We start from the raw sequence: 14,559 nt of genomic DNA on the forward strand, positions 1-14,559 counted from the left end.
AGCTTATTTCCGACGCCACAGGGGGAAAGAGCAAGTTCCTTCCCCAACAGAGGCCTAAGGCGGCTTTCCAGCGCCAGCCTTACTTTCGCTTTCGGCCTTTTCGTACCAGCCCAGCCTGGTCCAATCCCTCCGGTCTTCCCAGATCAGATCGTTCCGCTCGCACAGACAGAGACGTTCGTCCCTCCTTCAGGCCGAATCCTTCCTGGCGCGGGAAACCGAGGCAGCCCAGAACCCGAGGTTCCAGACCTCCCAGATTTCCATCTCAATGACTCGGGAACGGCGCCAGTCGATACCATCAGAGTAGGCGGACGCCTACTCCTTTTTCAGCAAGCCTGGCTCTCCGTCGTTCACGACGAATGGGTCAGGGATCTGGTATCGTCTGGCTACAAAATAGAGTTTTCCTCTCCTCCTCCAACTCGGTTTTTCCCCTCTCGTCTCCCCAGCTCGGCAGCTCAGTCTCGCGCCCTTCTTTGCGCCATTCACTCCCTCCGCCAGAGCGGGGTCATTGTCCCGGTCCCGGAACACGAGAGGTTCAAAGGTTTCTACTCAAACCTCTTCGTCGTGCCAAAGAAGGACGGAAAAGTGCGCCCCATTTTGGATCTGAAGCTCCTGAACAAGTGCGTAAGAGTCCGGCACTTCAGGATGGAATCGCTCAGATCGGGCATCTCTTCGATGGAAAGAGGGGAATTTCTGGCCTCGATAGACATCAAGGATGCCTATCTTCACGATCCCGATTTTCCCGCCTCATCAGAGGTTCCTCCGCTTTGCCGTTCTGGAGGATCACTTCCAGTTCACGGCCTTACCCTTCGGTCTCGCCACGGCGCCCAGGGTATTTACCAAGGTCATGGCGGCTGTCATGGCCATCCTTCATTCTCGAGGAGTCGTCGTGTTACCTTACTTAGACGATCTCCTCATAAAGGGCCCGTCTTTTCAAGCCTGCGAGTCAAGCGTCCACATTACCCTGGATTCTCTTTCGCGCCTGGGTTGGTTGATCAACTTGGACAAGTCCTCTCCCGTTCCTGCCCGTCGGATCTCCTTTCTGGGAATGATCCTGGACACTTCGAGGGGGCTGGTCTTGCTTCCTCGGTCCAAGGCCCAAGCGCTCCACCAGGGAGCCCGTACGCTCTGCCATCCTCGTCCGCAAACCATTCGGTTCGCCATGAAGATCCTGGGAAAGATGGTTGCAGCAATCGAAGCGGTTCCTTTTGCTTAACTCCATCTCCGTCCCTTGCAACAGGCTTTGCTGGACAACTGGGACAGGAGTCTCTCATCTCTCGACCGCCCTTGTCCCCTGTCCCCGCGGGTCAGACAATCTCTCGTATGGTGGACCCTGGGCCCATCTCTTCTCCAGGGGAAGTCCTTCCTCCCGATCCGCTGGTTAGTGGTAACCACCGACGCCAGTCTTCTTGGCTGGGGGGCGGTGTTCCTCCACCACTCTGCCCAGGGCCGCTGGACAGTTAGGGAATCTAAACTCCCCATCAACATCCTGGAGATTCGTGCTATCAGACTTGCACTGAGTCGCTTTCACGCCCTGCTTGCGGGTCACCCAGTACGAGTCCAATCGGACAACGTCACGGCGGTGGCTTACATCAACCACCAGGGGGGTACCCGCAGCAGGGCGGCGATGCAGGAAGTCTCCCTCATCCTTCGTTGGGCCGAAACCAACCATTCCATCATCTCTGCGGTGCACATTCCGGGAGTCGAGAACTGGGCGGCGGACTTCCTGAGCCGCCAGGGCCTTGCCTCGGGGGAGTGGGAACTCCACCCAGAGGTCTTTCACCAGATCTGTCTTCGCTGGGGGACCCCGGACGTGGATCTGATGGCGTCCAGATTGAACGCCAAAGTCCACAACTTCATTGCACGTTCTCGGGATCCCCAGGCCATAGGAGTGGACGCGCTGATTTCTCCGTGGCATCAATTTCAGCTCCCATACGTGTTCCCTCCCCTTCCCTTACTGCCGAAGGTGATCCGAAAGATCAAGACGGAGGGAGTTCCGGTCATCCTGGTCGCCCCAGACTGGCCTCGTCGCGCTTGGTACGCGGAGCTCGTTCAGCTCGTAGCCGACGTTCCCTTGCGGTTGCCAGACCGCCCAGACCTGCTTCGCCAAGGACCGATCTACCATCAGAGCTCAGGGTCCCTACGTTTAACGGCGTGGCTGTTGAAACCTGGATTCTAACTCGTGCCGGTTTCTCTCAGCAGGTCATTCCCACCATGTTAAGTGCTCGCAAGGCGTCTTCCGCCTCCATCTACCACCACGTCTGGAAAACCTTCTTCTCATGGTGCAGGCTCCGAGGGCACCCTCCGCTCGTTTTCTCTATCCCTTGCATCTTGAATTTCCTTCAGTCTGGTCTGGACTCCGGTTTGGCCCTGAGTTCCCTCAAAGGTCAGATCTCAGCGTTATCCGTGCTTTTCCAGCGTAGGATCGCCACCAACCTTCAGGTCAAGACTTTCATCCAGGGAGTCTCCCATGTGGTTCCTCCCTACAGGATGCCGCTAGAGACCTGGGATCTCAACTTGGTCCTGGGGGTTCTTTAGGAACCTCCGTTCGAACCCCTTCAGGACGTTCCGCTCTCTGTCCTCTCTTGGAAGGTTGCCTTCCTGGTAGCGGTGACGTCCATCAGAAGGGTTTCAGAGCTCGCCGCTTTATCCTGCCGGGCTCCTTTCCTTGCCTTTCATCAGGACAAGGTAGTTCTACGCCCTTCTCCGGCGTTTCTTCCGAAGGTGGTCTCATCTTTCCACCTTAATGAGGACATCATTCTGCCCTCCTTTTGCCCGCAGCCCAAACATAGGGTCGAGAAGGCTCTCCATACTCTGGACGTGGTACGGGCCCTCAGGAGGTACATTTCCAGAACGGCTCATTTCAGAAAATCAGACGCCCTTTTCGTGCTCCCGGAGGGTCACAGAAAGGGTTTGGCTGCGTCTAAATCCACGATAGCCAGATGGATCCGATCTGCTATCCAGGAATCCTATCGGGTCAGGGGCAGTCCTATACCGGCGGGGATTAGGGCTCACTCCACTCGGTCGATGGGTGCTTCCTGGGCCATCCGGCACCAGGCAACAGCGGAGCAGGTTTGCAAGGCCGCAACGTGGTCCAGCCTGCATACTTTCACAAAGCATTACAATGTTCACATTCACTCCTCTGCGGACGCGGCCCTTGGCAGGCGTATTCTGCAAGCGGCCGTTGCGCATTTGTAGTCAGATGGTACACGGAGTTATTTGGTTGTATTGTTTCCCTCCCAGGGACTGCTTTGGGACGTCCCATGGTCCTGTGTCCCCCAATGAGGCGAAGGAGAAATAGGGATTTTTGTGTGTACTCACCGTAAAATCCTTTTCTCCGAGCCACTCATTGGGGGACACAGCACCCACCCTGGTAGCCTTACGGCTCGTTACCTTTTTTGGTCTTTGACTGTTTGTTTGACATGTTATATTCTAATGTTACTTGATATATTGTTGTTATTATCCTACTGCTTTTGCACTGAACTGGGTGTCTGGAAGCCAGCATGAGGGTGTATACTGCAGGGGAGGAGCTAACCTTTTTTTGTCTCAGCTTAGTGTCAGCCTCCTAGTGACAGCAGCATAACCCATGGTCCTGTGTCCCCCAATGAGTGGCTCGGAGAAAAGGATTTTACGGTGAGTACACACAAAAATCCCTATTTTAACTTCAGTCTCAACGTTTTACGCTATAACGAATTTCTAATTAAAGTAAGAAAGGAAGAGTAATTATGGTGGACGTAGATGGACACTGGACTTCTTCAAAACCCTTCTTTTCGCAGATAGTTTTTAATTTTTGTTTTCCTTCCCTTTTCCTAAGACTCATAACTGTTTTCTTTTTCTGACAAGGACCTGTGTTTTGTGGATCATGTTGTAGTTTTGAAGGGCACCATTAATTTTCCCAAGGCCGGTCGCCAAGTCAAGTGACCCGTTTTAGCTACCGGTATTGTTTTTTCCACTACTCTCTTGATTATTTTATTTATTTTTTTGCTACTTTTAATTAATCCGCCATATGGTTCTAGAGATATGAGCAGTTTTATTTAGTGCGATTTTAAGGGGGTGTGGCTCCCAGGGTAATACAGAGTAGCTTAATGACACGCCCCTGAGGATCCTGTGAGACACGCCTCCTTGTAAAGGTCATGAACAATTACACTAAGTAAAATGGCCGTATATCTAAAACAGTGTAACGGATTAAAAAAAAAAATAAATAAGCAAAACACTGAATCACTCAGAGGAGCAATGAGTAAAGAATAAGAGCAAAAGCTGAACATGTCGGTGTCCATTTTCCGAGACCTATAACTTTTTTTTTTCTCTTTTTTTTTTTCCATTGATGCTCCTGTGTCAAGCAGTCGGACCCCCATCGATTAGTAAATTCTCCCCCATTTTATTTGCAATCGGCTCATATGTATAAGACCTTTAGATCCGCGTGTAGCAGAACATGTACTTAGGAAACGTCTCCGTCCCCTGTTCTATAATGGATACAAGAATTAATGATTGGGGTTTTTTGTTTTTTTCCCTCTTTAGATAACTAATGGATTTAACATGAGTATTCCAATGCCGGGTCATTCTGTGAATTTCTCTGAGGAGACCCTGAATCAAGCGGCTAAAGAAGTGGATAAGCTGGAGACTCTCATCGCTGAGCATGACGTGGTTTTTCTACTAATGGACACCCGGGAAAGTCGATGGCTGCCCACTGTCATTGCTGCAAGTCAGAAAAAGGTGATACAGGGGGATTGTCCATTTTCAGACAGCATTTGGACACTGGCATTTATTTAAGGGGGTCTTCCAGTGTCCGAAAAACCCTGTCCCCATTTGCAGTTAGATTTATAACAAACAGTGCTATGCTCGCCCTCCCCAGGTCCAGTGCTGAGTCTCTGCCACTGTTTAGTTCCACTTGCCAAACGTCTGCCTGAAAACCACCAGACTATGGATATACCGGCCTCTTCTTTTCCATGTCACGCTGAATGTTTGCTTATGGTTTCATAATGGAAAAAACAGTTGCATCTCCTTGGCCTTAGTAATATGACTTGAGTATAAGGGGCTTTTGGAGGAAATACGAGTCATACAGGAATCTTCTGGTACGGAGGGGAGTTTTGCCAGGAGCCGTGGGCTTTTGTAATACTATCCACCTTGTACTGTGGTGACTCCACTCACAGGTTTTATGGGCAGAGGTTGTAAAGGGTCGTGATCTGAGCCCCGGTTTTATAAGGTTGGGCAGTGACTCAGCCTCTGCTCGCCTAGAAAAGGGAAGGAAACGTGTACTGTTACTGCTAGGAAGATAGAACTTTTTATTTTTGTATTAAACTTTACATCCTATTGTGATAAAACATACATGTGGCTGAATTTAACATTATTTTATACTATTATTTTGCTTCTGAAGATGTGACAACCATCTACAAGAGGAGTGCACCGCTCCCATGCCTGCCGTCTTACTGTGCAGGAGAACAGTGCACTCGTCATAGAAAGTTCTGACCAGCAGCATGGTGGTCCGAAACATGTGCTCACCGGTGCTGCTAGCTGAAGCAGTTTTTCCTGTGCAGCATCCCTCTCACTTCCATCCGCTCTCGCTTCCGCCCGCTCTCGCTCCTTCTCGCTTCCGCCGGCTCTCGCTCCTTCTCGCTTCCGCCCGCTCTCGCTCCTTCTCGCTTCCGCCCGCTCTCGCTCCTTCTCGCTTCCGCCCGCTCTCGCTCCTTCTCGCTTCCGCCCGCTCTCGCTCCTTCTCGCTTCCGCCCGCTCTCGCTCCTTCTCGCTTCCGCCCGCTCTCGCTCCTTCTCGCTTCCGCCCGCTCTCGCTCCTTCTCGCTTCCGCCCGCTCTCGCTCCTTCTCGCTTCCGCCCGATCTCGCTCCTTCTCGCTTCCGCCCGCTCTCGCTTCCACCTGCTCTCCCTTCCACCCACCCTCGCTCCCTCCTGCTTCTGCCTGCTCTCGCTCCTTCTCGCTTTCGCCTGCTCTCGCTCCTTCTTGCTTCCGCCCGCTCTCGCTCCTTCTTGCTTCCGCCCGCTCTCGCTCCTTCTTGCTTCCGCCCGCTCTCGCTCCTTCTTGCTTCCGCCCGCTCTCGCTTCCACCCACTCTCGCTCCCTCCTGCTTCCGCCCACTCTCGCTCCTTCTCACTTTCGCTCCTGCTCACTTTCGCCTGCTTTCGCTCCTTCTCGCTTTCGCCTGCTCTCGCTCCTTCTTGCTTCCGCCCGCTCTCGCTCCTTCTTGCTTCCGCCCGCTCTCGCTCCTTCTCGCTTTCGCCCGCTCTCACTTCCGCCCGCTTTCGCTCCTTCTCGCTTTCGCCCGCTCTCGCTCCTTCTTGCTTCTGCCCGCTCTCGCTCCTTCTCTCTTCTGCCCGCTCTCGCTTCCATCTGCTCTCACTTCCACCCACTCTCGCTCCCTCCTGCTTCAGCCCATTCTCGCTCCTTCTCACTTTCGCTCCTGCTTCAGCCCATTCTCGCTCCTTCTCACTTTCGCTCCTGCTCACTTTCGCCTGCTCTCGCTCCTTCTTGCTTCCGCCTGCTCTCGCTTCTTTTTTCTTCCGCCCGCTTTCGCTCCTTCTCGCTTCCGCCCGCTATTGCTCCTTCTTGCTTTCGCCCGCTCTTGCTCCTTCTCTCTTCCGCCCACTCTCCACCTGCTCTCACTTCCACCCACCCTCGCTCCCTCCTGCTTCTGCCCGCTCTCGCTCCTTCTTGCTTTCGCCTGCTCTCACTTCCGCCCGCTCTTGCTCCTTCTTGCTTCTGCCCGCTTTCGCTCCTTCTCGCTTTCGCTCCTTCTCACTCCCTCTTTTGCCCCCTCTCGCTGCCTCTTTCTTTCACCTGCTGTCGCTCCTCGCTTTCGCCTGCTCTCACTTCCGCCCGCTTTCGCTTCTTCTCGCTTCCTCTTGCTTCCGCCTGATCTTGCTTTCGCCCGCTCTCGCTTCCTCTCCCAACCGCTCTCGCGTTCTCAACAAAAATCTATCCATGCCACTGCTTCATCACAGCCTGCCCCTGGTGAATGAGGTCACACTGCAACCCACTATGTATACTGTAAAGCAAGTTCGCAAAACATAGCAACCAGTTGGACTTGCTTGTTGAGGTTGCAGTACATTGCAGATGGCAATTCAAACCCCATTGACCGCGGTTCTGAGTACGGACTGAGTTGAACCAACCAGCCACAGGTGTCCTGACCCACATTTGGCCGACTCATATATCCTGTTAAGTTAGGGTCTGGCAAACCATGGCCAGTCCGTGCATTGTGCTCCATACACGGACCGTGCTTCACAGACATCTGAGTTTGCACTAACCATGTCATCTAACATGGCAGAAGATTAAAACCTGAATGGATAATAAATTCAAATATCGTTGCACTTGGATTCCTTTTTTACACGGACAGATTTTTTGGGCCAAAAAAGCGTGCCGATAAGCGATTGCTCTCGATTAGCTAATTTACATGGTGCAGATTGCAAGCAGTATGAGAGCGACCAATCATGGTCATCGCTCCTTCCCATGCAGTTTGCATTAACGGCAGCACATTTCATTCAATACCAAAGGATGTACCGCCAAAAATGGCCTGCTTGCGTAGAAGATGTAATCGTCCAACAAGTGGGCACTTGATTTGTTGGCTGAATGCTTGACTTGTTTGCATGGGAAATAATTTGGAAAATTCTTATAAATGTTACGGAGCAGGTACATGGTCACCGAGCCTCTGTGAGATCTGCTCACTGTGAATCGTTAATGTCTGTGATAAAGTGGTCAGTGCATGATGTAAACCATCTGATGACTTTCTGACACTTCCAGGCTTGTTATTTCTCTCCTGCGTCCACAGTTAGTCATCAACGCTGCTCTGGGGTTTGACACCTTTGTGGTGATGAGACACGGGTTGAAGAAAGGGAAACCGGAGGAGGCCAATGATTCACACTCCAATACTGCCGGCGGCGCGTCCGATCTCCTGGGGTCGTCTTTGTTCTCCAACATCCCCGGATACAAACTTGGCTGCTACTTCTGTAATGATGTGGTGGCACCAGGGGACGTAAGTATGATATCCATGCTTTATCCTCTGTATGTAGGTAAAAGATTATATCTCCTCTGAGATCTCTCTTACTCCCAAGTCCCAAATCCTTCTATTCCTAAACTGTTCTGTAATCCTTCATAAGTGCACTCCTCATCCTCAATATTGAAATCGCAGCTCCCAGAAGGAAAGGTCTTGGAATTATGGAAATCACAGGATGGGTAGACCATGGTACCATGGAGAATTTGCCATATCAGTGCTTCCACCATCAAATCAACGTAACGCTGAGCTGTTGGTGTACCGGAAATAAATAGTAGAGGGGTCCAGCTACTATACGTTATGCTACACCACACCATGGTCCTAGGAGTAAGGACTGATGTCACATTCCCTCTTGGAGGTCTCGTAATTAAAATTGCTCCACCTCTGTCAAAGGCTATCATGGTGCAGAGCAAGATGGCCAAGCAGACTGGAATGGAGGTCTATCCTCTTCAGTGATGAGTGCTGCAATGATAGCCAGTGCTTGGTCTGAAGGCCTCATGGTAACTCCACCTTCATAAGGGAATGTCACAATGTTCCTGCTCCCAGAATTATGGGGTTCTGTGGCATACTGTACGGTAGCTGAATGTTCTTAACATCTTGGCGTTACATTGTTTAGTTCGTATAACCACGAGTCAGTTTTCACCAGTGTCCCTTGTGCTACTGTGAGCAGCGTGCGTGGCCTAAAAGTGCAATCACGGCCTACAGCATCTCCAGACTTGCCTCCTATCTCACATTTGGGACGTCATTGGTCGGCAAATTCTAAAGAGCGCTGCCAGCGGAGGATCTTGCTGATTTTCCCAAGTGTATTCTGCACGGCAGAAGATTTTTCAATCGCTAATGACCTCCTTGATAGTAGCCAAGGCTTCAAGTGCGAGGACTTCTGTCCGTGTTTCTCTTACTCTATAATTAATAAATTGAGCTGTTTTGAACATTTTATTTCCAGTTTTTCATCCTTTGCACGTCATTGACATGTCAGTCCATCCTGGGATTTCCATAATTCCATGACTTCTTGGTGTTGCAATTTCAATATTGAGGAATGTATATGTAACTAAGGCTGGTTTCACATTTGCGTTTAAAAACGCAGCGTTTTAAACGCAAACACATTTGGTGAAAAACATGTTTAAACGCTGCGTTTTTTAGGCGCCTGCGTTTTTGCATGTTTTAACACAAATGCGGCGTTTTGACGCGTTTACATGCGTTTTTTCCTGCGTTTGCGTTTTTGAAACGCATGATGAGAAGTGTGTGACAGCTGCCAATCATCAAAATCAACTAGAAAACCCACTATAAACAGAAATACCTAGGGTTAGTGTTAGGATCCCTAGTAACCCTAGGGATCCTAACCCAAACTCTAACCCTAACCCAAACTCTAACCCGAACACAAACTCTAACCCAAACTCTAACCCTAACCCAAACTCTACCCCTAACCCAAACTCTAACACAAACCCTAACCCTAGCCCTAACCCTAGGGATCCTAACCCTTTGGGTTAGGATCCTTAGGGTTAGGGTTGGGGGCTGGCTTATCAGTGTGTATTCGTGTTTTTCTATAAAAACGGATGCATTTAAAAACGTTTGCAAACGCATGTGCTTAAAACGCATGCGTTTACATAGACATCAATATGTTTTTTTTGCCGCAAAAAAACACATGCGTTTTTTTGCGGCAAAAAAACGCCGCTAGAAATACTACATGTTGCATTTCTGCAAGACAACGCATGCAGAGAAAAAACGCATGCGTTGTCAAAACGCATGCAAAAAAACGCATGCGTTTGTAATGTTAAGTATAGGGAAAAAAACGCATGCTTTTTTTGCGTAAAAACGCAAAAAATAAAACGCAAATGTGAAACCAGCCTTACTCAGTGACGCAAGTGCTGGAAAAGTCCTGTGTACAAAGTTTATTTTTATCAATCAAAATGGAAAGTGAATGAAAAAAAGAGAAATCTGAATCACATCAATATTTTATGACCGCCCTGTGCCTTCATAACGGCATAAAAGCATCAGTTCTTCTAGGTACACTCATACAATTTTTGATGGAACTCGGCAGGAAGGTTGTTCCAAACATCTTAGAGAATTAACCACAGATGCCACTTGTTCAAATCCTTCTGTCTTTTCGTGTAATCATCACTTTTAGGAAACCTTGTTGTTTTTTTATGCTGAAGACCGTTCTTAATGACATTGGCTGGATGTTTTGGAGTCTTTGTTCCGCCACAGAATATATTTGGAGTCAATCAGACGCCTTCCTGATGCTATTTGGTGGATAAGTAGCTGCCTGTATTTGCCAGCTTTGAGGAATGGCAACTTTTTGGACCAAAGATACAGAGGTCGGCAAAGGACACTGAGTCTGTGTGGGATTATACATGAAGACAAAGAGGGGATTTGCACAAGCGACATCCACGGAAGATCTGTGGTTAGTCCTCCAAGATGTTTTGAACAACCTCCGTGCCAAGTTTCTTCAAGAACTGTGCAGATGTACCTAGAAAAATTGTTGATGTTTTGAAGGCAAAGGGTGGACACACCAAATATTGATTTTATTTTGATTTATCTTCTGTTCATTCACTTTGAATTTTGTTACTTGGTAAAAAAAAAAGAAATAAGCAGCCCTCCGCACTGATGACATGCCAATAAGGAAACGCTCTCCATTGTAGAGCATAGGGCAGGAAATGGAGAGGCTGTCAGGACTTGGGGCGATTAGTAAGTTGTCCCACCTACTGTTAAACACATATATAAGTATAATTTACTTTGGCTACTTTCACACTTCCGTCTTTTCAGATCCGTTGCAATGCGTCATTTTGGGGAAAAAACGGATCCTGCAAATGTTCCCGCAGGATCCGTTTTTTTCCCATAGACTTGTATTAGCGATGGATCTCGACGGATGGCCACACGTCGCAACCGTCGTGCGACGGATCCGTCGTGTTTTGGCAGACCGTCGTCTGGAAAAAAACATTCAATGTAACGTTTTTTTGTCTGCAGCGAAAAAACGTACAGTGACAGATCCTGCGGCGTCCGTCGTTGGCTAGAATGGAAGCCCATAGGCGCAGGATCCGTTGCTGTCCGTCAAATGACGGAATCCAGCAACAGATTCCGTTTTTTTACACTGAGCATGCCTGAAAGGATTTCTATTCCTTTAATTTAACCCATTTTTCCTGCAGCTGCTGCATCGACGGATCCGTCAAAAAACAGGATCCAGTGAATCCGTTTTTTACAATCTGCACAGGATCCGTCTTTTCAACACTTTGACGGATTGTGACTGATTCTAAAAGACGGAAGTGTGAAAGTAGCCTTTAATTGGACAATAAAGACGTGCAAGTAAATTATCAGAGCCCACGTCCAGTGGCCAGTTCAGTATTCCGTGGCTGCTGGACGGGTACCCTGGGAGCCTGACCCTACTCAATGCCATCCACAGCTCCTCATTTGATTAGCCTGCCTGTCACACCTCAACGATAAGGTTACACCAGGTGGACTAATCAAAGAAAGAGCCGTGGATGCCATCATTTAGGAGGCAGTTCTTAGGGCTAGTAGCCACAGAATACCGACCAGGGTCCTGCAAATCGATTCGCTTGTCTCTACAGGACAATTGATGCTGACATATCGCACCATCCCATAAACATTGGCAGGATCCAATGACCTATTGTTCCCTAATGAGTGATGTCAGCGGAAATGAGGATTAGGCATATCGTATGTTGGTATGCTCAATCCTCTATTATTTCCATCTTTCCTATTGAATGCTTTATGGGAAAAATGTAAAAGATAATTGAGCCTGTGTCCTCCTTCTAATGCTGACAGCGCCAAGTGCTTTTCCTTCTTTCCTGGTTATTAGTTATGCTTCAAAAGCGTCTTTTATTTCTTGTAGTCCACGAGAGACCGCACGCTGGACCAGCAGTGTACTGTGAGCCGGCCAGGGCTGTCCATGATCGCTGGAGCTTTAGCAGTGGAACTTATGGTGTCCGTTTTGCAGCATCCTGAAGGGTAAGTTAAAATATATTTTACCTATGATTCCTATGTTGGGCATCTCTGGCACAAAGTCCGCATACGGCATTTGTGCCTTTGGTTCCACTTCTTGGAGCGTCAACTATCAATTAATGGCCTTCAATAGAGCGGTGGCCCAGTTTGTGCAGGACTTGCTTTCTTTTGTGAAAAGCAGCCAGAATTTTATCACTTTAAGGGATTGTTTCACTTGATTTCTTACATTTAAACTGCGTCCCTCCACCGATTGCCGATGCTCCTCTGATTCTGGAACAGTTTTTCTTTTTCGTCTGCGCCCCACTGTCCCAAAGTTATGCCCCTTGGTAAGAAAGATGCAAATTTTCCCTTTCACCTAACTGGGAGTGTATCACAGAACTCCTCTGTAAGAGTTTGCTTGATACTGGCCAATCAAAACACAGCCGCACCCACAGAGAAGTTCTCAGGTACACGCCCAGTTAGTTGAAGAGAACATTTGCATCTTTATTTCTAGGAGGCATAACTTTGGGACAAAGGGACACAGAAGAAAAAGAAAAGCTGTTCCAGAATCAGCGGAGCGGCGCCAATTGGATGAGGTACTATGTTTAAATTTTGAAAAATCCATTGAAATGTCTATTTTTAAGGTAGCCTTAGATGAGAGTTTAGGCCAAGTAATATCAGGAGGTTTCTGATAATGAAATAATAAAATAGACTCCCAAGGGCCAAAAATAACAGACAGAGGTTTACTCACTGGTCATATCTCCAGTGCCGAGTCTCCGCCACTGCCCCTGATGATTGTCATGTCACGATTACGGCTCCACAATGACCACTGCAGCCAATCACTGGGCCCAGTGATTGCATCTACATCGGCCACTCTGATAAATGTGCCACAGTTTTTTTTTTAGATTGAATAATTTGCCCTTGTGGCATTTGTTGAATAGGCTAATTTCTCATGACCCGATCCCTTTAACTGTATGAATATGCAGGAGATTTGGCGCTGTGTATCAGGAAAGCCGAGTTGTAACCGCTATAAGGATAAAGTAAAAAATGGTTATGGCCTCACAAGCTGTATTATTTGGCAAGATTAAATGTATCTCGTCTTTGCAATGAACAAAGGTCGTATGTTTTATCTTCCCAGAGGTTACGCTGTGGCAAGTAGCAGTGATGACCGGATGAATGAGCCCCCGACTTCTTTGGGCCTCGTACCACATCAGGTAATTGTACTCTCATTGATACCAGATGACTTGTACCTTTTATATTGTGTAGAATCACACTTAGTTACATTGGTATGTAATCTGAGAGCAGCATAAAGTAGGGACAGAGTCCCTGATTCCAGTGATGTCACTTACTGGGCTGTGTTTTGCTGTTTCAATACAATCAGAGGTTTATCAGCAGGAGATTATCACTACACATGATTACATGTATGAAACATTTTTAACGTTTCAATTTTTTGCAGAGTGCATTCTGTATCTCGTACACAAGGTGGCGCTGTGGTATCATTTATTTTTGTCAGTCCACTGCTCAGACTGAACTTAAAGGGAAAATTACCGTAGTCATGTTGGGAACATTGTTTTATTTATTCATTTTCTTTCCCCAGATTCGAGGTTTCTTATCAAGATTTGACAATGTTTTGCCTGTCAGCCTGGCTTTTGACAAGTGTACAGCCTGTTCTGTAAAGGTAACGTGCTGCGATTTGCATTTCCATCCTTTTTATCGTTTTCATTCATGTTTGCTATACTACTTTTATAGTCAGTCTTTGGAAATTACAGATTTTTTTTTTAGGTTTATTAATAACATATATTTTTCCCCTTGTTTTATCACTTTTTATTTTTTGCGTCTACTTATCCACAGGAGGGCTTGCTTTTTTGCGCAATGTGAGCCTTTTTAAAGGGCCGATGTTTACTGATCGTATCGCGACTTCCAATAGATGCCATGGGAGATCCTATGAAGAGGCTATTTACATATTTTATTTCCCAGCGAGCATTGCATGGCGTTTGGACTGCTGATTTTCGTCTAGGAAATAAGCCTCTGCCAGAGTTGTCTGGCAGCGGCTTTCTCATAGAGAACATGAAAGCACTCGGCCAAGCCAGCGTTGCTGTGTATGGAGAAGTCTGACAAAATGGCTGCCAGCCAAAATAGCTGCTAAACCATTGTTCATCCCAGAGCCATCTAAAGTTTCATCTGTTATTTAAAAGGTCAATATTTACTGTTAGGATTGATCCTTTCCCTCTAGCGGTGCCTTTTGGAAATATCTTGGCGAGAGTAAAGAAAACAGGCTGTAGAAAAGAAAAAAAGCACATGGAAGGGGAAGCTGTGCAGGATAGAAGCTGTGCAGGATAGAAGCTGTGCAGGATAGAAGCTGTGCAGGATAGAAGCTGTGCAGGATAGGAGCTGTGCAGGATAGGAGCTGTGCAGGATAGAAGCTGTGCAGGATAGAAGCTGTGCAGGTTAGAAGCTGTGCAGGTTAGAAGCTGTGCAGGATAGAAGCTGTGCAGGATAGAAGCTGTGCAGGATAGAAGCTGTGCAGGATAGAAGCTGTGCAGGATAGAAGCTGTGCAGGATAGAAGCTGTGCAGGATAGAAGCTGTGCAGGATAGAAGCTGTGCAGGTTAGAAGCTGTGCAGGTTAGAAGC

The 14,559-nt window shown here is 48.1% G+C and overlaps 1 protein-coding gene across 3 annotated transcripts in view; it reads left to right on the forward strand.

Moving 5' to 3' along the window:
- The window catches only part of ATG7 (autophagy related 7), a 203,711-nt gene that overhangs the window by 53,576 nt on the left and 135,576 nt on the right, over positions 1-14,559 (forward strand). For all 3 annotated transcript variants that reach the window (XM_069736767.1, XM_069736769.1, XM_069736768.1), the window contains exons 13-17: positions 4,516-4,710; positions 7,773-7,976; positions 11,839-11,954; positions 13,066-13,141; positions 13,525-13,605. In XM_069736767.1, coding sequence (XP_069592868.1) covers positions 4,516-4,710; positions 7,773-7,976; positions 11,839-11,954; positions 13,066-13,141; positions 13,525-13,605 — 672 coding nt within the window. The remainder of the gene's footprint in view (positions 1-4,515; positions 4,711-7,772; positions 7,977-11,838; positions 11,955-13,065; positions 13,142-13,524; positions 13,606-14,559) is intronic.

The sequence above is a fragment of the Ranitomeya imitator genome, chromosome 8, assembly GCF_032444005.1.
Source record: "Ranitomeya imitator isolate aRanImi1 chromosome 8, aRanImi1.pri, whole genome shotgun sequence".
Classification (NCBI taxonomy): Eukaryota; Metazoa; Chordata; class Amphibia; order Anura; family Dendrobatidae; genus Ranitomeya; species Ranitomeya imitator.